Source organism: Pelodiscus sinensis, chromosome 19 (assembly GCF_049634645.1).
Source record: "Pelodiscus sinensis isolate JC-2024 chromosome 19, ASM4963464v1, whole genome shotgun sequence".
In the NCBI taxonomy this organism is placed as follows: Eukaryota; Metazoa; Chordata; order Testudines; family Trionychidae; genus Pelodiscus; species Pelodiscus sinensis.
This window is the reverse complement of record NC_134729.1, coordinates 23,007,467-23,031,403: the sequence shown is the minus strand read 5'-3', so window position 1 is coordinate 23,031,403 and position 23,937 is coordinate 23,007,467. Positions and strand designations below refer to the sequence as shown.

The 23,937-nt window shown below is 45.8% G+C and overlaps 1 protein-coding gene and 2 non-coding genes across 5 annotated transcripts in view; 2 read left to right on the top strand and 1 right to left on the bottom strand.

The window, feature by feature from the left end:
• The first annotated feature begins 964 nt into the window (after nucleotides 1-964).
• On the top strand, nucleotides 965-1,037 carry TRNAV-CAC (transfer RNA valine (anticodon CAC)). Its single transcript has one exon. It is a non-coding gene; the product is annotated as a tRNA-Val (tRNA).
• Nucleotides 1,038-1,259: 222 nt separating this feature from the next.
• TRNAG-UCC (transfer RNA glycine (anticodon UCC)) lies at nucleotides 1,260-1,331 on the bottom strand. The gene has a single exon. It is a non-coding gene; the product is annotated as a tRNA-Gly (tRNA).
• Nucleotides 1,332-1,714: 383 nt separating this feature from the next.
• Nucleotides 1,715-23,937, top strand: part of DPP9 (dipeptidyl peptidase 9) — a 30,254-nt gene continuing 8,031 nt past the window's right edge. Inside the window, exons 1-13 of one of the 3 annotated variants that reach the window (XM_075903055.1) lie at nucleotides 1,716-1,904; nucleotides 2,626-2,718; nucleotides 3,753-3,842; nucleotides 7,434-7,687; nucleotides 16,126-16,238; nucleotides 17,261-17,434; nucleotides 17,706-17,874; nucleotides 18,058-18,171; nucleotides 18,429-18,557; nucleotides 19,367-19,428; nucleotides 19,709-19,809; nucleotides 22,549-22,726; nucleotides 23,730-23,895. In XM_075903055.1, the coding sequence (XP_075759170.1) occupies nucleotides 3,787-3,842; nucleotides 7,434-7,687; nucleotides 16,126-16,238; nucleotides 17,261-17,434; nucleotides 17,706-17,874; nucleotides 18,058-18,171; nucleotides 18,429-18,557; nucleotides 19,367-19,428; nucleotides 19,709-19,809; nucleotides 22,549-22,726; nucleotides 23,730-23,895 (1,516 nt within the window). In that variant the 5' untranslated portion in view covers nucleotides 1,716-1,904; nucleotides 2,626-2,718; nucleotides 3,753-3,786. Of the gene's footprint in view, nucleotides 1,905-2,625; nucleotides 2,719-3,752; nucleotides 3,843-7,433; nucleotides 7,688-16,125; nucleotides 16,239-17,260; nucleotides 17,435-17,705; nucleotides 17,875-18,057; nucleotides 18,172-18,428; nucleotides 18,558-19,366; nucleotides 19,429-19,708; nucleotides 19,810-22,548; nucleotides 22,727-23,729; nucleotides 23,896-23,937 lie in introns of all 3 variants that reach the window. The other 2 variants (XM_075903056.1, XM_075903054.1) reach the window with 2 other exon arrangements.

Genomic DNA, 23,937 nt, shown 5'->3' with positions numbered 1-23,937 from the left:
CATGACTGGAAGGCCCTCAGGCCCAGATCCTTAAAAGTATTGAAGCTCATAACTGCCACTGAACATAGAAGCACCCATGGAGTAGAATAAGAATGAACAGAAAATACACTGAAATTCATCCCTTGGCCCTGATCCTGCAATTTTCTATATATATATATATATATATATATGGACATAATTAAATTCATTATTTTAGTAAATTCACACTCTTGAAATTAAAACACAAACATTAGTGTTTGCTGGATTAGGGTTTCTTTTTCAGCAAACCAATATGAGATAAGCACATGCTTATGCTTAAGTACATGCTTAAGTACTTTGTAACATTGGTTCCAATAATACTTAGGACTTGGACTTCACTTTATAATATGTTCAAAGTGTTTTACTAACACTGACTAACAACCAAGCTAAGAGTGTAGTTTAATTGTTACTGATAATTAACATTTATTTTAATAATCAGTAATGAATTTATAAACTTAATATTTAGGAGCCATGAAATTTCATTGCAGTGTTGAGATATTGTATTACTTTTAGTTATTTCCAAAGTGATTTGTGAATTTTTTACATACTATATTAACAGATTCACAGTTTTTGTATTTTATACAATTCATAATGAACATATTTTGGAATCAATCACAAATCTATACTATTTAGCATTGATATTACATCCTGTTTTCATTTTGTGAACTTAAACTTACGGTAAAAACATTAATATTAATGTGGTGTTAATTAATAACAAACCAACCATTAATTACTAAATTAAAAATAATTAGGGCTTACATTGCACATCACATTCCTAAAGTGATGCTGGCTTGTTCTTCTGTGTTTGCTCTGAGCAAAATAAATATCAAAACAACCTGTAAATTCTAATATTTGTATTAAATCTTATTAGTAAAAAAAAACAAAAAAACCCCATTTGATACAACTTGTTATAGAAATATATTTATGTAAACTCTTACTGAGATAGGTTTCCGTAGTGTAGCGGTTATCACGTTCGCCTCACACGCGAAAGGTCCCCGGTTCGATCCCGGGCGGGAACAACATGGCTTTTTGAATTTAATATTCATCACATTTTATTAATCTATAAAAAAGTTGATTTTCATTTAAAATTAAATGCCATGACTCTGCAGAGAGAGATTCCTACCGGCTGCCCCTAGTGTTAAGCATTATTCATTCTTATTCAACTAAGGGTAGATGATTTAAAACAATTTACTAAAACAAATAATACAATTAAAAGGAATTTTAAAAATTAGCCAGACAGCTGCGTTGGCCGGGAATCGAACCCGGGTCAACTGCTTGGAAGGCAGCTATGCTAACCACTATACCACCAACGCGCTTGTGTGTACAAAATTCTCAGATCCCTATAGGAGAGTTCCAGGGAGGTGGGACTGTACCATTTCTCGACAATTAGAAGGGGGTACTTCCTACGAAAGGTATTCTGAGATGTAAACCAGTGTCAGTGTTGGAGAGAGGGAGGGCTGGTAGAGAGATCACCCAAGCTCCAGGAAGAGGACAGAACCCTCTCTTTCTCCGTGGCTCACCCTCCTCTCATTAGGGTTAATTCCCTTCATGGACCCTCCCTTTCCCTGTCGAATGGTTCCTTCCCTTCTGGGATAGCGACTACCCCTTCCCGACCGTGCAGTAGTTCCTCCCACGCCCCCCTATCCTCGAGAGTGGTTCCTCCTCAGCTCTTCTCCCTGATGCCCCTCCCGCGGGCGGGCTGGTCCTCTCGCCCAGACCGGGCACTTCCGCCTCCGGGTTAAAGGTCGCGCGCGAGCAGGCTGCCCCCCCTTTCCCCCTCCCCGTTTCCGGGGCTGCTGTCTGAGTGTCCGGGACATGGAAGCAGCCGCTGCCCCCCCTCCCCGCTGAGGAGCCGCCCCGGCCGGGGGAGGACGCCGAGCCCCGGGGTGAGTGGGGGGAGCCCCTTCCCCAGCCTGAGGCAGCGGGGGGGGCAACACCCCTGTGAGGGGCGGGGTCACGTCCCCTCCCGCAGGGACCCATGGCGCGCGGGGGGGAGGGGGAGCATCTCTGGCGCGAGCCTGGGTCCCCACCGCCCGGGGGGGGCGGCTCCCCCTCCCCGAATGTCCCCGGGGTGATGGGGAGCCGCGACCCAGTCGCCTTGCAGTGGGGGAGGGGGGACATGTCGCTGCCCCCCCCATTCTGCAGGGAGGGGGAGTCAGCTCCCCTGGGCTGCGGGTGGGGTGGGGGCGCCAGGGAGGGGCCGGAGTCGGCTCACGCTGCTGGCAGCCGGGGCGGAGGTTACGGCGACACACGCTGGGGCTTGGCATCGCCTGGGAGGCAGCCGGCTCCCTCTGACACAGGCCAACAGCCGCCTCCTGGGCCTTGCCCGTGACAGGCGCTCGGGCAGGGCTGCTCCCCCTCTGCGCTCAGGCCGGTGGCGGCTGCCAAACCGCTTCTCTCTCTGCACCAATTCTTACTGATTTGCCTGTTTGGGGGAGACGGGTCTGGGAGCTTCCAGCTCACGGCAGGTTAACATTTAAGGCTGTTGGGCCTGGAGGTGACTGCATCCTTGTGGGGCTTGTAAGCACAGCGGTAGTTGAGGATCTTGCTGACAGGACTAGAATTGTCCATGTCCTCCGCCTCTCAGTCAGGTTTCTGATTCCTTAGGTGCCATTAGTTTGGGTCATCTCCATGGGCACAGCTGTGTTTCTTCTGCATAGAATTTGGCCCTCTAAGGCAGTGATGTTCAGACTGCGGCTTGTAAGTAGCAAGTGGCTCTTTAAATGCCTCTCCTGCAGCTTTTTGCAGCAAAACATTGTATGGTTTAATTATTAACCAATCAGGATGCTTTTACTGTGTTATTAATCAGTTACGGTATCAAGTTTTTAATTTATTTGCTGTGAAAATTCTATAGCTATATGACCTAAGCATTTCCTCTTCAATAATGCTGTTAGAAATGAAACAATGAATTCACGCTACTGTGACTTTTTTGGGTAATGTTGATCCCTAATTTGGCTTTTGAAGCATGGAGGTCTGAGCATCACTGCCCTAAGAAATTGTAAAGGGGTATCCCTTAGGTCATTACCCAACGCCAATCATGGGGCGGTTCATGTCACAAAATTACTGGATGTTTCTGCCTAGCCCCACTTTTGAGTTTTCGAGAACTGAGGGAACATTACTGCCTGCAGCTCTCCCTGATAGAGGGGGCAAATGAAATAGCCTTGGTACCTACTCTCCCCTGATGTACTGTTGGGTGGATAAATGGTGGTTGTTTGGATGGGCTCAGGGGTCTGTTAATGAAGGCTATTAATGCTCCAGATGTGGGGTGTGTCCACAATCCAAAGCTCTCTGAGGGCATGGGAAATGAGGGAGGTCCCACTGCACTTTGAGGATTTTGAGTGTAAGAGGAGTTAGGCATCAAGGACACATTCCACCTTATGGTCTTAAGGAACAAGAACATCTTGTAAAGGCCAGTGACCCTGGCCGTTCTGTCATCTCAGAAATCTGGGGATTAAAGATTGAGATCCCTCAGAAGAATTTAACTGGAAATTTGGCAGAAGAAAAAGCTACCGATTACCTGCATGGTTCACTGAGCTTCAGTGCTGAGGAACTAGGAAATCCACCTCTTAAAAATACCTTGATATGAATGTTCCCATATGTTAATTGGGGATGGAACTGGGCTGCTCAATAGGTCCCAGGCTGTGCTGGCAATATGATTGATGGAGGACTCTTAATGCCCATGGCTGGGGAAACTGTGGTTACATGAGGTCTGTTTTTTCTCTCTCCTCCTCTAGTTTTCTGTCCTGCCCAAGGTTTGCTGAGCAGTTAATGCAGAAGATAAAGAGGGTTCGTCTGGAAAACGAGACTGCAGGAAGTTGGAGAAGGTAACTTTCCTAGTCTCTATCTTGGCACATACGGCCTTTGGGGCTGAGTAATCAGAGGGCCACAATCAACATTATGAATGAGTGATGGTTGTGATAAACCAACACCTGTTAATTCTGCCCATGAAGTCCTAAATCCAGCTGTATCCATAGAGCCTGAAACACTGGAAGAAAACTAGCTCTTTGCTACTGAATTTAGATTCCAGGCTTTTAAATGCCTTTCTGTCTGCATTTTTTAAAATCCTAAATCCTTTTTGCTTCCGACCATTGCTGTCCTCTTCAGCCTAAATCTATTACATTTCCCTGCCCTTCCCAAAACCTGCAGCCATGTAACCTTGTCAGATGTAGTGGACTAGGCATGATGGTAAAAGAACATCTGGACATCTTCAGAGTTTTCTGTGTTGTGGTTGCAAAATTCTGAATGCAAGATTAAAGGTGGCCTGTTCTGCTTCTACTGTCATCATTTTGGACCATGTCTGTACAGCAGGGACTAGAGTAGGGATGTAACTGGTTAACCAGTACCTGGGAGCAGCCTGTGGCTTGCCACAGGTGGAAAGCTGCTCAGCCCCAGGATGAGGGCCAGCAGCACTGCGCACAAGGAGTAGAGGAGTAGGAGTGAGAGCCTGCTTAATCAGTTAACCAGTTAAACAGATTAACTGGGATTTTACATCCCTAGAGCAACGTATCTATGGTGCCATTCCATTGCCAGTTTAACCTCATTGTGTAGACACGTTCTGCGGTGATGGAAGGGTATTTCCTTTGCTGTGGGAAAACCACATTCCCCCAGTGACTGTAGTGAGTTTGACAGATACATTCTTCCATGGATCTAGCTGCAGCTATGCCAGGGGTTTGCTGTGGTTCTTGGGAATCTGGATTTTTCTTACCCCCGAATAGTATAGCTATGTCAACCTAAATTTTAAGTGTAGACCAGGCTGCAATCACTGTGTGTTCTCCAGACAAGATTCATCAGGCAGCAGATAAACCCAGGATCTTTTTGAGTGTCTTTTTCTACCCTCCTATTGTTAGCAGTGGTTTACTGTGGGTAGGGTGGCTGCAAATATGTATTTTCTGGGTGTGAATGGACTGTCCTGAATTTAGGTCACTGAAATCTGATCTGGCCTTGAAAGCCCTTCTTGTGAGGAGCAGTATTGTTTGAAGGATCATGTCACTAACCTTGAAGAGATTTCACCAATTGGATGGGAATTAGCTAAAGGGTGGAATGTGTTCAGTTGCATGAAAGTTGTTTCATTTTTCTAGCTGAATAAACTCTTAAGACCCAAGCTGCAGTGAGATTTGGGAAGGAAGGAGTGGGCCCAAATCACTGCTCTTTCTGGTTTTATATCCTGTGATGTGTTTTTGATAGGCAGCTGTTTGCCTTGAAACACAGTATTAGTTGTTTTGAAGGAGAAGGACATTAGACTGAATTTAATTCCTCCTGCCTGGTCCTGGGTGCATACACTGGATGGACTCAAGATCATTGACACATTGCAAAGTCTTAGGAGAATGTTCCTCAAATCTCGTTCCAATGTTTATGTGCTCCGCTGTCTCTGCTTCTGTGGCTTTCCTTGGGCTGCCTGCCGTGGTCTGATTGGAATGTACTTTTCTCTGTTTAATTTTCAAGCTGTGGTTTGTTTTGTTGTTTGGCTTCTGGAGCATGGATCTTAGGAGTCTTGGGAAGAGCTTTATTTTGAGACCCCCTTTCTGTAGCCTCTACGTTGTATTTTATGTTCTCTGCACTACTGAGAAACTCAGGAATTAGAAGCAGCCATTATATGCTCTATAGCTGTAACTAAAGGGAGCCATGCTGTATTTTAGTTCAGTTTTTGTGGCCTCATGTACTGTGGCCTGGTTTGGTAGTTATGCAGAGTCCATTCCACCCACTGGATCTCATGTTGCAGATTCTGTGTTACGTTTGGATTGTTACTTGCCTAATCTCAGGTCTGAGGATGAAATGAGGAAAATAACATTGGAGGAAGAACTGTGAAGACTCTTTCCCTTTGGTTACAGGAAAAGAGGTTTCTGTGTTTGACATCACGAGGTATTGTATTCACAAAGAAGGGAACTTGAGTTCTCATTGTGCTTCACCGTTGAAAGGCATAATTCTCTAGGATAGAATACATGTTTAATTGATGGATGAGATATCAAGACATAGGAAAGAGAACATTCTGAAAAGGCTATTGGTAGGTGTCAGGGAATTCTCCAGGTGTGTGTAGAGATTTCCTGGCAGATTCATTTGAGAGAGACATTGGATTGAGATGAAATGATCTAACACTGGTTTATACATTAACCACCCAACTGCTGCTGGAATCAAACTGAGAGAAGGGGCTTTTTGCAGTTCTGTATGGTACTAAAGCTGCACGGTCAGAGATTTAGTGTCTATTTCATGCAAATTAAATATTCCAGTCTGACAGGCATGTCTGTTCCGTCTGCATTCTGACAGCAGATCTCTAAATGGAAAGCTGCATTCATTCATTTAGAAATATGACTTTAAAATTGAAGCCTTGGTTAACTCAGGGGCCTCATTCTTTAATCCTATATAGACCTTATTTGCTACATTGCTATATTGATACAGAGTCCAAGATGGGGATTCTCTCAAGGTGATGAGATCCCTCTGGTTTCATTTATTTTCCAGCAAACTGAAATGTCCCAGAGGAGGAGCCGTAACTCCGTAAGATGACCATGAAGAAGAATGGTCCAGCGGTTAGGTTGCTAGGGGCTAGTGCTGCAGTGACTTGAGGGAGCCATTACAAGAATGTCAGCTTTTAGAAGAAAAACTCATCTTGCAAATTAACTTACTCTTGGCTCACCTGGATCTGTGCTCCCTGGGCCCGGGTTCCACTGAGAGTAAAGTCCCAACTCAAACTTGTGGGCCTTTGCCTCATCTGGAATAAGTCTGATCCAGGGTAGTGCAGTCTCCTTCATATACCAATGTTGGACTCATATGTTGTATACTTCATATTCAAACAGGCTGTGTGTTGTGGCTGTGCAGTTTTCCATTAGCCAACTCAGTGGCACTGGCATCTTCTTAATTTGTCATCTGTGCCACTTCACTCCTGGTTACTGCAGCACTTCCAGCAAGCCATGTCATGCCTTTACTTAGCCTGTTTAAGATGCTGATCTGATCTGTTTGCAAGACAGAAAGGAGACTTTGCTTCTGTATTCCCACAGGTCAGAAGTTTTTCCATGTGCTCACCTATACATTTGTTACCTTTGAATCAGCACCTATCCTATCTAAATGCCTGGAGTGTGTTTCAGTTAGATTAAATGATTAAGTAACTTGCTACAACAGATGTTCTCCTGCCCTGATTGATTCTAACACTTGGTCTTTTTTCTGGAAGAAGTCCTGGAGGTAAGTTTTGGGCTCAGCATCCTTTACTGAGCTGGGTGTTGTGGATGAAGTATTGCTTTCCATCTTGTACTGCTTATGTTTAATTCATAACCTTTATGAATGTGTTGGTAGCTTTAGGATCTGTGCATTCTCAAAGGGCTCTTGTCCTTAGACATCAGCTAACTGGTCAGAGCTCCCTGCGAGCAGCTGGAATGTGCCTAATCAGATCCCCCACATTAATTCACCTCCCCCACTTTCTTTCCCAGTTTCTTGACCAGTTCCGAGGGGGAAGAGAGGATGACTGCAGTGGACGAGCAGTCGGACAACACGGAAGTGATCGAGATGGAGGACGTGCCTTCCCAGTTCCTGGTGGAGAAGCATTCCTGGGATGGGCTGCGTGACATTATTCACAGCAGCAGGAAGTATTCAGGCATGATAGTGAATAAGGCTCCCCACGACTTCCAATTTGTCCAGAAAACAGAAGAGTCCAGTCCACATTCTCATCGCCTTTACTATCTGGGTAAGCCTTGCTTTAGTCAGCCACCTTGCTTAGTGGGTCACCTTGGTAGGCTTGGCTGTGCCAAAGAACTGTCTTTGTGGCAGTAGTATAATCTTTGTTCACTGATGTCTTTGTTGATCACTAGGTATCTAGGTGCCGGAGAAGAAGTGAAAAAGAAAGGATACTCTTGTGGCTAACGTGCTAGCTTGGGACTCAGGGGGTCTGGGTTCAGTTCCTGGCTCTAGCATGGGCTTCTTATATGATCTTGGCTTAGTTACTTAATTTCTTTGTTTCCTGGGTGTTAAATGGAGATAATCCTGCCTCTCTCCTACTTTTTTGGTTTTGGTTTATTTAGACTGGAAGTTATTCAGGGCAAGGAATGTCTGACCCAAGAGGGCCCCATCTCAGAATCTTTGAGTGCCACTGTGATGCAAATAATCATCACAGAACACTAGAACTGAAAGGGACCAGAAGAGGTCATCAAGTCCTAGTCCCCTGCCCTCATGGTAGGGCCAAGCACCATATGGATCATCCCTGACAGGTGTCTGTCTAACCTCCTCTTAAATATCTCCAATGCTGGAGATTCCACAACCTTCCTAGGCAATTTATTCAAGTGCTTAACCACCCTGATGGTTAGGATCTTTTTCCTAGTATAGCAAGGGAGGTTTAGATGGGACAACTTAAGCCCATTGTTTCTTGTCCTATTATCAGAGGTTGAGGAGAATATTTTTTTCTCCCTCTGCCTTGTGACACACTTTTAGGTGCTTGAAGGATTCTATCACGTCCCCTTTCAGCCTTCTGTTTTCCAAACCAAACAAATTGAATTCTTGCAGTCTTCCCTGATAGGTCTAGAGAACATGACCTTTCATCATTTTTGTTGCTCTTCTCTGGACCCTCTCCAATTTCTCCACATCTTTGCTGAAATGTGGTGCCCAGAACTGGATACACTACTCCAGTTGAGGTCTAATCAACACAGAGTAGAGGAGAAGAATTACTTTTCATGTCTTACAACATTCCTATTAATGCACCCCAGATTAATGTGTGTTTTTTCGTTGTTGGTGGGTTTTTTTGCAACAGTATCAAACTATTGACTCTCATTTAGCTTGTGGTCCACTATGACCCCTAGATCCCTTTCTGCAGTACTTCGTCCTAGACAGTCATTTCCTATTTTGTATGTGTGCAACTGATTGTTCCTTTATAAGTGGAGAACTTTGCCTTTGTTCTTATTGAACTTATTTACCTCAGATCCTTTCTCTAGTTTGTCCGGATTGTTTTGAATTGTGACCCTATCCTGCAAAGCATTTGCAAAACCTCCCAGCTTGGTATCATCTGCAAACTTAATGGCATAGGGAGTATGCTTATTATCTAAATTGTTGATGAAGATATTAAACAGAACCATTCCCAGAACTGACACTTGCGGAACCGCACTTGTTATGCCCTTTTAGTGTGACTGTGAACCATTCATAACTACTCTCTGAGAATGATTATCCAACAGGTTATTCACCTACTTTATAGTAGCCCCATCTACATTGTGTTTCCCTAGTTTATTGATAAAGTAAAGTGAGACTGTATCATGCTTTACTAAAGTCTAGGTATATCACATCTACCTCTTCCCCCTTCACCACAAACCTTGTTATCTTGTCAAAGAAAGCTATCAGGTTGGTTTGACATGATTTGTTCTTGACAAATCCATGCTGACTGTTACTTATCACCTTATCACTTATCTTTCAAATGTTTGCAGATGGATTCCTTAACTATTTCTCCATTGTCTTTCCTGGCACAGAAGTTAAGCTCGCTGGTGTGTACTTTCCTGAGTTGTCCTTGTTTCCCTATTTATAGATGGGCACTAGATTTGCCCTTTTCCAGTCTTCTGGCGACTCTCCTATCTTCCATAACTTTTCAGAGATGCCTCCTTAGTCAGCTCCTTGAAGATCTCTAACTTTTCCTAAGTAATTTTTAACTTGTTCTTTTCGTATTTTAACTTCTGAATCTACCCCATATTCACTGTGTTAGGTGCAAGGGATGTAAAATCCTGTTGAATTATTAACCAGTTAAACATTAAGTTTAACTGATTTACTGATTAAATGGGGGAAGGGGGAGCACTCCAGCCAGGCTGCTCTCGGCCCCTTGCAAGGCTGCCAGCTCCCGGCCGCATACGCAGGGAGCCAGCAGCCCCGCGGAAGGGCCCGGTGTTGCTGAAGCAGCCCTCCAGGTACTGGTTAACCATTGCCCCATAAGCATCACTCTGCCATTTCCACGCTTTCTGTTGTTTTTCCTTCACTGAGCAATGGCCCTAACCTGTCCTTGGTCTTCCTCTTGCTTCTAATGTATTTGTAGAATGTTTTATTTTATCACTTATGCCTGTAGCTAGATTGAGCTTGTTTTGTGCCTTTTCCTTTCTAATTTTGTCCCCTAAATACTTGTGGTGTTTATGTTCATCCTTTTTGCTTTGACCCAGTTTCCATTTTTATAGGATTCCATTTTGATTTTTAGATCATTCAAAATCTCCTGGCTAAGCCAAGGTGGTCTCTTCCTACCTTTTCTATGCGATGGATTGGTGTGCTCTTGAGCCCTTCATGCCTCTTTGAAAAACTGCCAACTATCTTCAATTGTTTTTCCTCTTAGTCTTGCTTCCCATGGGACCTTACCTACCAGCTCCCTGAGTTTACTAAAGTCTGCTTCCTTGAAATCCATTGTCTTTATTTTGCTGTTCTCTCTTCTACCATTCCTTAGAATCATGAACTCTATGATTTCATGATTGCTTTCACTCAAGCTGCCTTCCACTTTCAAACGCTCAGGCAGTTCCTCCCTATTTGCTAAAATCAAATCTAGAACAGCTTTCCCCCCTCCCCCAGTAGCTTTCTTCACCTTCTGAAGTAAAAAATTCTCCAGTACATACCAAAAACTTGTTGAATAATCTGTGTCCTGCTGTGTTGTTTTCCCCAACATATGTCTGGATAATGGAAGTCCCACATCATCACCAAGTCCTGTGCTTTGGATGATTTTGTTAGTTGGTTAAAAAAAAGCTTCATCCACCTCTTCTGCCTGACTAGGTGGTCTGTAGTAGACCCCTAGCATAACATCACCCTTGTTTTACCCCTTTTAACTTTACCCAGAGACTCTCAACAAGTCTCCTATGTCCATCTGTATCTCAATCCAAGTATATACATTTTAATATATAAGGCAACACCTCCTCTCTGTTTTCCCTGCCTATCCTTCCTGAGCAAGCTGTACCCTTCTATGCCAATATTCCAATCATGTGTATTATCCCACCAAGTCTCTGTGATACTGTCATGGTTGTGTTTGTTTATTAGCACTTCAAGTTCTTTCTGCTTATTCCCCTTACTGCTTGCATTTGTATACAGACAAATAAGATATTGATTTGATTTTGCCCCCCAGTTCTGCTTTGTCTCCCCTTTATCCCTACCACTATAACCCATGCTCCCCCCAGTTTCTGATCCATCTCCTTTACCTGTGGACTTTGATCACCAGTCTGCATCAAACCTAGTTTAAAGCCCTCCCCACTAGGTGAGCCAGTTTGTATCCAAATACTCTCTTCCCCTTCCTCAATAGGTGGACCCCATCTCTGTTTAGCAGCCCTTCTTCCAAGAGGAGCATCCTGTGGTGAAGGAAGCCAAAGATCTACTGGCAACACCATCTTTGCAGCCAGGCATTCACCTCCAGGATGCATCTGTCTCTGCCTGGGCCCCCTCTACCTTTTGACTGGAAGGATCAAAGAGAACCCCACCAAAGCCCTAAGCTACCTCACCCACACTCCCAGAGCCCTGTAGTCACTTTTGATCTGCTCAGGGTCACACCTTGTAGTTTCATGAGTGCCCACATTGGGGAATAGAATAGCATGGGCAGTCGTCAGAGGGCTGGATAATCCTTGACAATCCCTTCATAATGTCTTGGATACTGGCCCCTGGCAGGCAGCATGCCTCCTGGGATGTTGTGTAAGTGTGACAGATGGGTGCCTCTGTCCCCCTCAGAGATTTTCCTATCACCACTACCCTATGTTTCTTCTTCACCGTGGTGGCTGCAGGCCTCCTAGTATTGGGGGTACATGGCTCCTCCCCCTTAGAGGGTGATTCCTGATCTCTCGTATCCAGGGCAGCATAACTGTTCTCCAAAACTGTGGTGGGTGGGTTGGGAGCAGGGGTGGAGTACTGTCTGCTGCCAGAAGTAACCACCTTCCAGTGTGGTTCTTCCCCCCTCCTCCCCCCAAATCTCTCGTGTGGACTTGGTTGAGTCAGGTCTCCTATCTGGAGTATTACCTCAAAAAGAGCGGATGATTTGGTTCTTTTAAGGGACCTGATGATTCTACTTATGGTTATTCTATCCTTGCAAGCCCAATGCATATGATTGATTGGCCAGGTGAACAAATTTTTTTCACGGAGCAGCACATCAGTGAACTTTAAAAAAACGTGTTGCTGTTTTTCCCAATAAACTGGAAGAGTCTTACCTCAATGCAGGTTGTGAGGATACTTGTAAAAAGAAAACAGTACTTGTAAATACTTTGCCAAGGGGAAAAATAACTGGATAAGTGTTGGGTATTAATGATTAACGATGGTTCCTAGAGAAATATTCTCTTCCTTGCTGGAGACATGAGAGAAGGCCAATTTTTGTGTTGTACCAGTTTATAGTTATAGACAGAACCGTGATGTCACTAGTAAGCAACAGTTAAATATAGTGGCTGGGTTTTAGAAGGGCTGGATAATTTTATGGTCAGTAATACTTAGCTGTACATACTGTGAAAGGGAACTATGTCCTGCACCAAGGCAAAGGCTGATCATTGCAGGATTTATTAAAGAAATTCCCTGTGTATGATATGCCACACAGCTGGCTGGGTTTCCTGCAGTGGCCCCTTTTTCTTTTTAACCATTGGATATTGGGTTTGATGTGCTCTTTTGTGCCGGTCACTGCTATTTATTGGAGAAAGTAATGCACCAGATGTGTTTGGGGGTAGGGGAGAGGAAAGTATGTGGGTTCCTTAATGAGAGCATATGGACCATAATGGTTCTTCATTAATGAAGCTTGTCCATGTATGGAGCAGAATAGACAAGTTAGACCCCTTTGGTGTAAGTGATAAAAGGTAGCCAGATATTTATGTACAATAGAATCTCAGAGTTATGAATACAGGAGTTCTGGACTAACCAATGAACCATGCATTTCACTTGGCTTAGGAAGTACACAATCAGGCAGCGGCACGTGCACACACGACATACACGCACACAACACACAGTACAGTACTATGTTAAATGTGTAAACTACTTTAAAAATGGGAAGGTTTAAATATTTTTGACAAGCTAAGCAAACTTTCTGTACTTTCATTTAAGTGGCTAAAAGCAGCATTTTTGTTCTGTTTATTGAAGATTCAAAGTTGTTTTAAGTCAGTGTTCAAATGTAAACTTTTTTTGAAATAACAACCGTGCCATTTGATTCAGAGTTATGAACAGTTTAGGAAAAACGAGAGTTCCTGTAGCACTTTAGAGACCAACGTATTTATTGGAGCATAAGCAAATAAATTATAGTCTCTAAGGTGCCACAGGACTCCTCATTGTTCTTGCAGATACAGACTAACATAGCTACCCTTTTGGAACATTTTAGAGTTATGAATAACCTCCATTCCCAAGGTGTTTGTAAACCTAGGTTCTAGTATGAGGAGACTCTGATTCATCTTCCTGGTAGGGATGTTAAAGTGTTTGGGTTTTTTGTTTGTTTTGCACATGCGTAACTGCTGACATTTTCAGTGGTTACACGTTTACACACGGGGTGAGGAGGTGGCTCCCACGCCCGCAGCCGCTGCTGCCTCTCATGCAATCCACTTGCATGTAACTGGCGGTTAATGGATGAGTCTAGGATCATCTGTTAACCATTTAATTGTGTCCCCTATCACATCCCTACTTCCTAGCTGAAGTTATGCAGTAGAATGACAATGACTTGTCAGATGATGTTGAGCTTTTATTGCTCCAACAAAATGTGTGGAACACAGAGGCAGATAATAGTTGGTGTTGTCTATTAATAATATTCCTAATCCATTACAGCCCCATTAAGCTGGTGTTGAGTTGCCCCTTCAGTTGTGAAGAATTTGGTTCTCAGTTCAGGAATGTGCCTGATGATGTTTCACTTACATGCTTAAAAGCAGCGTGCCAGTTTTTTCCCAAGTTTTAAGTATTGCTTTCCAAGCTTCGATGTGGATCTTCTAGGTAGAGCCCTGTGTGGATACAAAATTTTGTATTCACATCCACAACTGTATACACAAAAATGAGTTGCAATGCACAAATACAAATATCCACAAATTTGCAGATTTCTAGGTGCGAAATTTGTATCCGAATCTGTATCAGCAAAAATGAGCTGTGAATATCTGCATCTTCAGATATGGACATCCTTGGTATAAAGTGGATATCTGCAAATTTGCAGGGCTCTACTTTTAGAGAGAGGGGAGAGAGAGTACTTTTTTTTTTTTCTTAACCTTTCAAAATCTTTGATAGCAGATTTTGGGCATTTTTTCTACTTCACTTAGGGACCAAAATATAAAGTACTGAAAACCAGGGGACAATTCTTTTGCAGCTAGTTGTCATAGGCAATACGAGTACAGTACAAGAATATCCGTAGATGGATTATTGTAATCATGGCCTTAAGACTACATCTGTAGTAACATCTGTGTGTCTGACTGTAGCCTGTTTGTGTTTTGAACATGTTAGATCTTTCCTGGGCTGTTCTCATTGACTCTCATGTATCATGGCAGATGCTGCTTATATAAAACACCACATGCTCACCATTTCGTTGTCTCTGCGTCTCTGAAAATTGTATGCTTATATGTTGCTTTGATTCTTGAGTACTTATAAATACATTTAAATGTTAATTGTAGTAAAGTGAATTTGATAGGTTAACAGGCTTGGAGATGGAAGACTTTTTTTCCTGCACAGAATACATGAAAGAGGGGCAGTAGCATGGTCAGCCCCTCCCCCCGACACTCCATCCCATCAACGTACTGCAGCCTTGATCTAGAGCGCTCCTGCCAGCAAGGGTGAAAGACGAGTTCATTGTCTTGGGTACTTCTGCTGAATCTGCCAACAAACTTGCCTGCTGTGTTGGGGTTTTGATGTTACTACTGGAAACTGGACTGGCAGCAATAACTCATTTTACCACGGCCACTGAACAGCCATCCTGTAGCAATGCCTTTGGCCACCGTTAAACTTAGTCACATTCAAACCTGGTCTCTCGCACCAAAGACTTTGCATCCCTCCTAGTAGACTTACCGGCGTTCCCTGGTCCTTCCCCTTCTGCCCATTCCCCCACCCACCTAGAGCCATTTCTCTCTCTCTCCCCTAGCCTTGTTCTCTCCCCTCCCCCGCCCCCATCCTCCAGGCTAACAGCCCACTTGGGGCCTATTCTTGCCCCCCTGCCATCCCACTTGGACCTGTTCTCTCCCCCATTTCGGCGCTGTGGCCAGGGTTCGGGTAGGGGGCAGGTTTTGAGGCAGGAGGGGCTATTAGTGTGCTGGCAGGCAGGAAGCAGAGCCCCAGCCCTGCTGGGCACCCCTTGGTGGTACGAGTGCCCCAGTGGATAATCCACAGGATGGCTCTCCCCTGCAGGCTCACTGCCTCTGACGGCCATCTCATAATGCGTCCCTCGGAACAGGAGCCCCTCGCTTTGCATGTTCTGGAAAACTGTCCCTTTCCCGGGGCTTCTGGTTCTCCTGGCACAACTGAACTTGCTTTAATTTAGGAGAAGAGGACACTGCTTACCAAATTTGGTGGCCCTAGCTCTTATGTTTAGGAGGTGTTCTTGAACAAATGGACTTGCAGTCGGACGCATTCTAGTACATATAGATAAGTGTGTGTGTGTGTGTGTGTGTTGGAATGCACTATCTTGTTAGCAATGCTGCTAATGCAATCGTATGCTTCTACAGGGGTCAGTTCTCTGGAGTGTGGCTCTAGGGTGGGGGCTGAGCAGAGTGTTTGAGGGACCCTAGGAGCAGCCAAATGTGGAGAAAGCTCGAGTACATCTTAATCCTGTTGAAAAATGTTGATGTTAATAAAATTTAAGTGTTTGGAGTAGGTGGATGGACTGTGTGAGTAGGTTGAGAAGCACCCTTAAAACGCCCCTGAGCCATTTAGTCTTCCTGAATAGTTAATAAATGGCCTTATCTGCCTTTACCTGGATTAGTCCTGGCTGATTGGCAGAGGCCCTGGAGGTTTTTTGCCTTCCTCTGTAGCATGGGGCACAGATCACAGCTGGAGGATTCTCTGCATCTTGGGGCCTTCAAAGTATTTGAAGGCTTCAATATCTGAGATATAGGTGAGAGGATTATTCTAAGAGGGGTGGGTGAGATTCTGTGGCCTGCACTGTGCAGGGGGTCAGACTAGATGATTATAATGGTCCCTTCTGACTTTAAAGTCTATGAGACTTCTCTGAAATTGCCATTTTTTTTGGCTTTGTTTTTCCAACAGGGATGCCGTATGGTAGCCGGGAGAATTCCCTTCTTTACTCAGAGATTCCCAAAAAGGTACGGAAAGAGGCCCTGCTACTCTTGTCATGGAAGCAGATGCTGGATCATTTTCAGGTGAGGAGAAGCAACATACCCTTTGCTGTGGTGATGCTTGGGGTCCCAGACTGACAGTCAGATGTTGGAGTGGTTGCTGGTATGTTGACTGCCACTCTGGGCTGTTGTAGAGGGGTGACGTGGCATGTAAGGCAGGAAAGTTGTGCCATGCTCATGGCACTGATGGAATAGCCATGTAGGGAGATCTCTTTGAAAGCAGCTGCCAAGTATGGTGGGGCACTGAGTATCAACCAACAGCTGATGGGGCAGGAACAGGTTTCACTGTACATAAATGTTCTGTAGCCGACAGTCGACCTCCAGGTATAAAAGAGTAAAATTAAACTGTTGTGGTCAGACTCCCTTTCCTCTCCCCCCCTCTCCGCCCTCCTTCCATTTATACCTTGATTACCATGTTTATTTTTGATAACTTTGTTTTTATCACGTGTGGAATATGGATCGATCTGCTGCCTACATTGCCAGTTACTTTCATAAACCGGATGGAATTAGGAAGAGGAACAGATTTCCCCCTTCCCTTTTTTCATAGTAGGTTGGTGTTCCGGTGCCATTAAGAATTAGCCAGCCTCAGCAACAAGAGGATGGAGGGTATTGGACTGACTTGTCACATCCCAGACCTTCTGTTAAGCAGATTTCAAGAGCTTGGAAGTACGCTTGGATCCTCTGAGTCCCTTTGAAACAAGCTCAAGATCCCTGGAATAGCAGTTGTTTGTGCTATCTGACTTGTAAGCTGTATGTGAAAAGACATGGATAATGTCATTAGGTTAATTGGCATATGCGTGTGGCAGTTGTTCCTCAGTTTTAAGATGGAGGTGCCATTTATAGACGATAGGTCCAAGCCTTTGGCTCCGATCTCATTGGGGGCAGTGCAGTTGGTCACAGGTCTTCGGGGCTACGCTTTCGCACTAAGAGGATGGTGGCTGCATTTGGCCAGTGCATTACATTCTGGTCAGTCCTGTATTAGCTGGTGTCATTTGTCGCCGTTCCTTCAGATATGCAGATTGTGTCTCTGTGTCCTTCACCACCAGGCTACGCCTCACCATGGGATGTACTCTAGGGAAGAGGAGCTCCTGAGGGAACGCAAGCGTCTTGGGGTCTTTGGAATCACGTCCTATGATTTTCACAGTGAGAGCGGCCTCTTTCTTTTCCAGGCCAGCAACAGCCTTTTCCACTGTCGAGATGGGGGCAAGAATGGCTTCATGGTAGGTCTGCTGGTGGCTGTGTGGGAGGTGTGTGTGTTTGGGGGGGGGGGGGGTCTCCAGCTGTGTGTGATGTTCGCATAGCAAAAGGCTTCATGTTTGATACTGTTTCATGCTTCTTGAGTTGGACTTTAGCAGTGGTCTGCCAATAAGTCCTGTTTGCTTGGGCTTGATTCCCTTGTGTGTGGGCTGGTTCCATTGAGAACTATGTGGCTTCGATTAGCAGGAAGTTGAAAACAGAATAGGGGGCACATAATGGGCTTTATTTCCCCAGGTCTCTCCAATGAAGCCGCTAGAGATCAAGACCCAGTGCACAGGACCTCGAATGGATCCCAAAATCTGTCCTGCTGATCCCTCCGTTTTTTCATTCATCAATAACAATGATCTGTGGGTAGCGAATATCGAGACAGGAGAGGAGAGACGGATGACTTATTGCCATAAAGGTAACCAGAGTTGCTCCTTCACATCTGGAGGAGACTCCTCTTACAGCTAGAGTCTGACCCAAAGGATTTACTCCTGTGTTGCTCTTCTCCCTCTCCCACCCCCCGCCCCATCTGAGTCTCATTCCCTTTCTGGATCAGCCTTTGCAGCAACTTCAACCGTTCTCTGCTCTCTTTCCTCTTCAGGTTTATCCAACGTGTTAGATGATCCCAAATCGGCAGGTGTAGCCACGTTTGTCATTCAGGAGGAGTTTGATCGATTCACAGGGTACTGGTGGTGCCCCACAGCCACCCTAGATGGTTAGTGTTCTGCTTGGCCATGCTGTGTTGTAACATAATTATTGGCCCCTTTAGGATGCTGAGTTCCAGGTTATTCATTAGGGGATGTGAGCTGCGTGCTGGTGAATATTTGTGTGAATGGTTAGGAGGTGCTGCCGGCCCTTAAAGGAAATGTGGAAAACTAGTCGGCCCATTATGTGCTGCTGAGGTGGTCCTGGCAGGCTGATACAGTTGGGAAACAGCGTGATGGCAAACCTACCTACCATGTCTTGTCCTAGGGTCAGAGGGTTGGAAAACGCTGCGGATCTTGTATGAGGAAGTGGACGAGTCTGAAGTGGAGATAATTCATGTTCCTTCACCTGCCCTGGAGGAGAGAAAAACGGATTCCTATCGGTACCCCAGGACAGGTCAGTGAGGTGCAAGGGAGTGACCTAAATGTAGCTGCTGCCTCATGCAGGCTGAAGCAGCATCTGGTCACCATCGGCTTTACATTTTTAATCTAGACACGTCCCAGGATTTAGGAGAAGGTCCATAAATATTCAGGGCAATTTCAGAATCTGTTGGCACCAAGTTGATTGCAGGAAGACTGTCCAAAGTCACAAATTAAACCCCAGAAAGGCCAATACAGGTCTGTAGGAAGATGAAGGCCTAAAACATAAGCCAACTCAGCACAGGCCTGTCAGACCGACGGACCAACAAGCCCAGTATCCTGTCTTCTGACAGTGGCTAGTGCCAGGTGCCTCGGGGGGATGAACAGACCAGGTGATCATCAAGTGATTCATCCTCTGCTGCTCATTCCCAGCTTCTGGCAAACAGAGGCTAACCTTATGGAAGGGATTGCTGTTGTGAAATGGAGAAAGAGTAGCCCTTTGACACATTGCTCAATACGCTCGGAATCCCACCTTCTCCATGCTGGAAATGCTTGCACATGCATAGAGCCCTGCCCAAATACAGAGTTTGTATCGGCACCAGCACGGTTGTGGATGTCCAGTGGATAGCCACGAATTTGCAGAGCTCTACACCTGCATTCATTTGCATGGGCGAACCTATTTCCCCACCCATTGAATCTCTTGCATCCACGCCACCAACCTCTTCATTGCCATTCCACAGATCGCAGCAGGCTCAGACTCTGGTTCTTTGCAAATGTGGGAAGCACAGACCACTTGCCATCTGATAATGGCATTTTCTCTCTCTCTCTCTGCTGTTTCCTCTGCAGGTAGCAAAAATCCCAAAATCTCGTTAAAACTGGCAGAGTTTAAAATGGACAGCCAGGGAAAGGTGAGTATTGATCACTATAACGCCATGACTGCAGTAGGAGAGTTCTCCCCTGGGCATAAGTCATCCACCTCCCCACCGGGCAGTAGCTAGGTCAACAGAATTCTTCTTTCGTGAACCTAACTCTTGCCTAAACCCAGCATGTGTTTGGCATAACTCGGGGATGTGGGGTTTTCACACCCCAAGAGACATGGCTGTGCTGATACCAATTTTCATTGTAGGCCAGCCCACAGTGTTGGAACATCCTGGGTTTTTAAAATTCTCTTTTGGTCTTTGATTGCAGATTGTGTGCGCTCAGGACAAGGAGCTGGTACAGCCTTTTTCCTCATTGTTCCCTACGGTGGAGTACATCGCACGTGCTGGTTGGACCAGAGATGGCAAATAGTACATAGGTTTTTCTACCTTGCCTCACCCCCACCTAACCTGCCAGTTTACGGAGCTATTGCAGCCACTAAATGAAGCCCCACACTTTTCACAGTAGAGGCCTGGCTTTAAACTGAACAAAAGCCAGAAGTCTTGGCTGCACATGACTCAGCCCCTGCAGTAATACGACCTTATATAGCACATCTAGTAATTGCCCAAGTGGAGTACAGAGCAAGGGGCTTCACCTTTTCTGTCTTTTTTTGTGACTTTTGAGCAGTGTTCCCTCCAACTTTTTTATGTCCATGTACGGAAGGACTTTCATTATGTGCACCAATACGAAGGGAATGTAACATATAACAAGTCATCCTGCACATGAACATTGTGTGGTGGTGCTGAGAGGTTGGGGTGCAGGATGGAGCTCAGGGCAGGGGTAGAGGGTTGGGAATGAGAGGTTTGGGGTGCAAGCTGTCCCAGGGAGAGTGCTGTTTCTAGATCCCTCTCTCAGCAGCAGCTTGAGGACTAGGTGAGAGGCACTTCTCCGTGGCCGTCACAACTCCAGCAAGCACAGCCAGGGGGAGGTCCAGGCTGGGCTGGGGAAGGGACGCCTGTCCCCTGGCAGCAGCAGCTCCAGATTGGGCACTGTGGCTATGGGGGAGGTGCTCTCCTCCAGCCCTGGCATGGAGCTACTGCAGCTGTGGGAATAGGCGTCCCTTTCCTGGCTGTTGCCCAGCCTAGTTTGGACCTCCTCCCTGGCTGTGCTCGCTAGCCCTGTGGCAGCCATGGAGTGATGCCTCTCACTCGATCCTGACTAGGTGCAGTATGGGAGCTTTCCACCTTCCTCTATTGCATCCAGCATTGGTCAGAGGCAGGACAAATCCAGCCCCGGCGCAGAGCAGCTTAGCGGGCACGCAGGTTTTGAGCCAGAACCATGACGCTGCTGCAGTGTAAATGACATTGGTGCATGAAATGTATTTCCTCTCCCTCGGGGAATTCAATTAAAATGCACTGACTAGGACAGCCGGCCCCTGGGCACATGGACAAGACACTCCTGATAGGAAATGAAGACTTGATACAAGCTTACGCTGTTCAATGGAACAGTGATTTGCCCTGACCCGTCTGCGCCCAATGCCAGATGCATTAGAGGAAGATGGAAAATTCCCACAATAGTTTTGTGTGCGTTCTGTACATCGGGAGAATCCCGTTGTCCCCGTGAGGGCCCGGCAGCCACCTTCGGAACTTGAAGAGCTATAGAAGTTATTAATGATGGTCATAGCAGCCAGCTCTGAAGGACTGAGTGAATCCGCATTGGAGACCTTGTTGCTTGGCTCAGTGTAAGGGGCTCCTCTGCTAGGGTGTGTGCGTTTTCCATGGGATGCATGGTGGACTTAGCTACATGGTCCCTGACATGCGTTCCCTTGACAGTATATCTTTGTTTCCAAGGACAGCAGAAAAATCGTCCAGAGACCTTGGAGGGGAAGGTCCCAGCTTAGTGATTTGCTTTTCCAAGTACAAGAACCACGTCATGTTCATTTCCCCTTCCTTCACGCAAACCTGGATGATTCTCAGATGTGTTTTGATTTTTTTTTCTTTAAAATTGTTACAGGACCCCAAAATAGCTTCTGAAAAATCTTTCCTACTAAAATCTCTTTATTTGTGCTTGAAAAGCTTATTACGATTTTGGCAGGCATCAGTCCAGAGCATTTCTGTTTTGACTGTTGATAAATTGTTTTCAGAAGACCTAATTTTGTGGCTGATCAGTAAGTGGACTATGATGCTGCACTTTTCTTTGGGCCCGAGCACTGGGTTTACCCAGCTTTACATAGGATCCACAAGGCAGCCGTCCATTTAATGACACAACTGCCATGCATGAAGGCTCATGTAGGTAGATAGCATGTTCCATGTAAGCTGAGCACTTGTGTGGCCACCCAGGAGAGAGAAAAATGTCACCCAACAGAGCTCCCATGGCACCCATTGCCGGCAGCTTGTGTTTCTATGGGGTGGTGCACATCCGTCCATGCATCTGTACACATAACAAAATTTATTCTGCATGTGAATGGAAAAAGTTAGAGGGAACATTGGGAGACAAAGCTCATTAGTTTATGAAATCAGGTCATGGTCGGCAGCGTATTGGGTGTGTGTGTCCTGCTTCTACAAGTTTCCTGGTTTTATAAACCTCTTCTGCTATGTGCACTGTCCTGAGGGGTGTCCAGACCACGCTGTGGTAACTTGCTTCCTCTGTAGCCAGGAGAGTTGCAATAGGGCACCACTCCTGATGAATCAGGTGTCTCCCTTGAGGGACATGAAGCTGAGACTGGAGCGACTCCTTCAGTTTGTGCTGATCTTGGGCCTTTTCCATTCCCCAATAGTCAGGCAACAAGGAACCTGCAAAGTGGCCATTTCAATTTCTTTTGTTTTAGGAGCTCGTAATGAAACAATTGGCCCTTGCTACCCGAGGAGAGGGCCTGCCCAATGAAAAGTAACATTCTAAAAGGCGAGCTCTGCTAATTGCGTGTATCTTTGTAAATGGCTGTTCTAGCAAATCTCCCAAGCAACCCGCCTGTATGTTATCCATGCACGTAGCATGGATGCCTTGGGACATATTTATTGGAAAGACTCCATGCAAGTATGAAAGGCAAGGATGGGGGAGGGGGGTCTAAATCCCTTCTTCAGCAGAGGGAAAGCAAGGATATTCTTGGCACAAGGAACCTTCTGTCTGCCATGCTGTCAGTTTCACCTTTGCTAACTTTCTTTTTTTCCCAGTGCCTGGGCCATGTTCCTAGACAGACCTCAGCAACGGCTCCAGCTAGTCCTCCTGCCTCCCGCACTCTTTATCCCAGCACCAGAAAGTGAGGAGCAACGTATCGAATTTGCCAAAGCCGTGCCAGAAAACATCCAGCCATATGTGATCTATGAAGAAGTCACAGATGTGTGGATAAATGTAAGGCCATGGAGCCGTCCAAAGTTAGGAACAGGACTCTGGGTTTTTCCCCATTTTCGAGTGTGGCTTGTGTATCTAGGTTGGCCTGTGGAGAAGCAGGTTGCCTAGGAGACGGTTAATGTCCATGGTTACTTTGGTGAGAGGACTGGTAGTGGAATCATCACAAACTTTTTCTTCTGGGTTACTGGTTTGAGCCTAGTTTGGAAGAGACATTTCGTGGCAATTCAGTGGTCAGAGTGAAATGAGTTAGTGGGTGTGAATAGGGACCCTTCCATGGAGCTGGAGCAGGGGGGAACCGGCTTTTAAGATGGTTCTGCCCAGGACCCCCTCTTCTTCCCCCCCCCCGCCTCATTGTGATAGTCGGTAAGGGGGGGAAAACAACTAGTCGACTAGCCTTTCCTTTTGCATTTGCTTATCGGATAGTCAATTAGTCACTTACACCCCTAGGTCTGAATCTTAGTAGACACAGCTCCAAGGTGGGTGCCTTAACTGTAGTGCTAATTGACTTCCTCGTGATGGCCTGAGCAGAGGGGTCAAGCAGTGAATGGATCTTGGAACATTAATTGTCCTCAGCCCTAGACTTGGTTCCCCTCTCAGGGTCTCGATAGTTGATGGACAGAGTTTGCTCTACCTGTGCTATGCTTGGTCTGTGGATAAACAGGACTTCAGTCCCTGCGGCTGCTGGTCTGATGCATCTTGGTTCCAAAAATGATGTGGGAGTCGTCTGGACATGGGCATTGTATGTTCACTTGTGTCCTGTGTTCTGTGGTTGGACGAAAAAGCTTCTGTGCCTGTTTTTTTTGAGCACTCTGGGCTTTCTTTGGTGAAACTGATAAGCGAGGACCGGGCTTTTCTCCATCTCTCATTTAGATTTCCCATGAAATCACGTGAGTTAGTGTTGACCCCCTAAGCTATGTCTCTGCTGCTCCAGCATTGATTGGCATACGGGCCTTGCAGGGGCGCTGCCTTGCTCATGGTGCTTTTGTCCGTCTCTTTCTGCTAGGTCCATGATATTTTTTATCCTTTTGCCCAACGGGCGGGTGAGGAAGAAGAGTTCTGCTTCATCCGAGCCAACGAATGCAAGACCGGTTTCTGTCACTTGTACAGAGTCACAGCCGTCCTAGGGCAGAGCAGCTACGACTGGACTCAGCCATATGTCTTTAGCGAGGGTGAGTGCAATCCCCTCCCGACTCTGAGGAATGTTCCCTGCC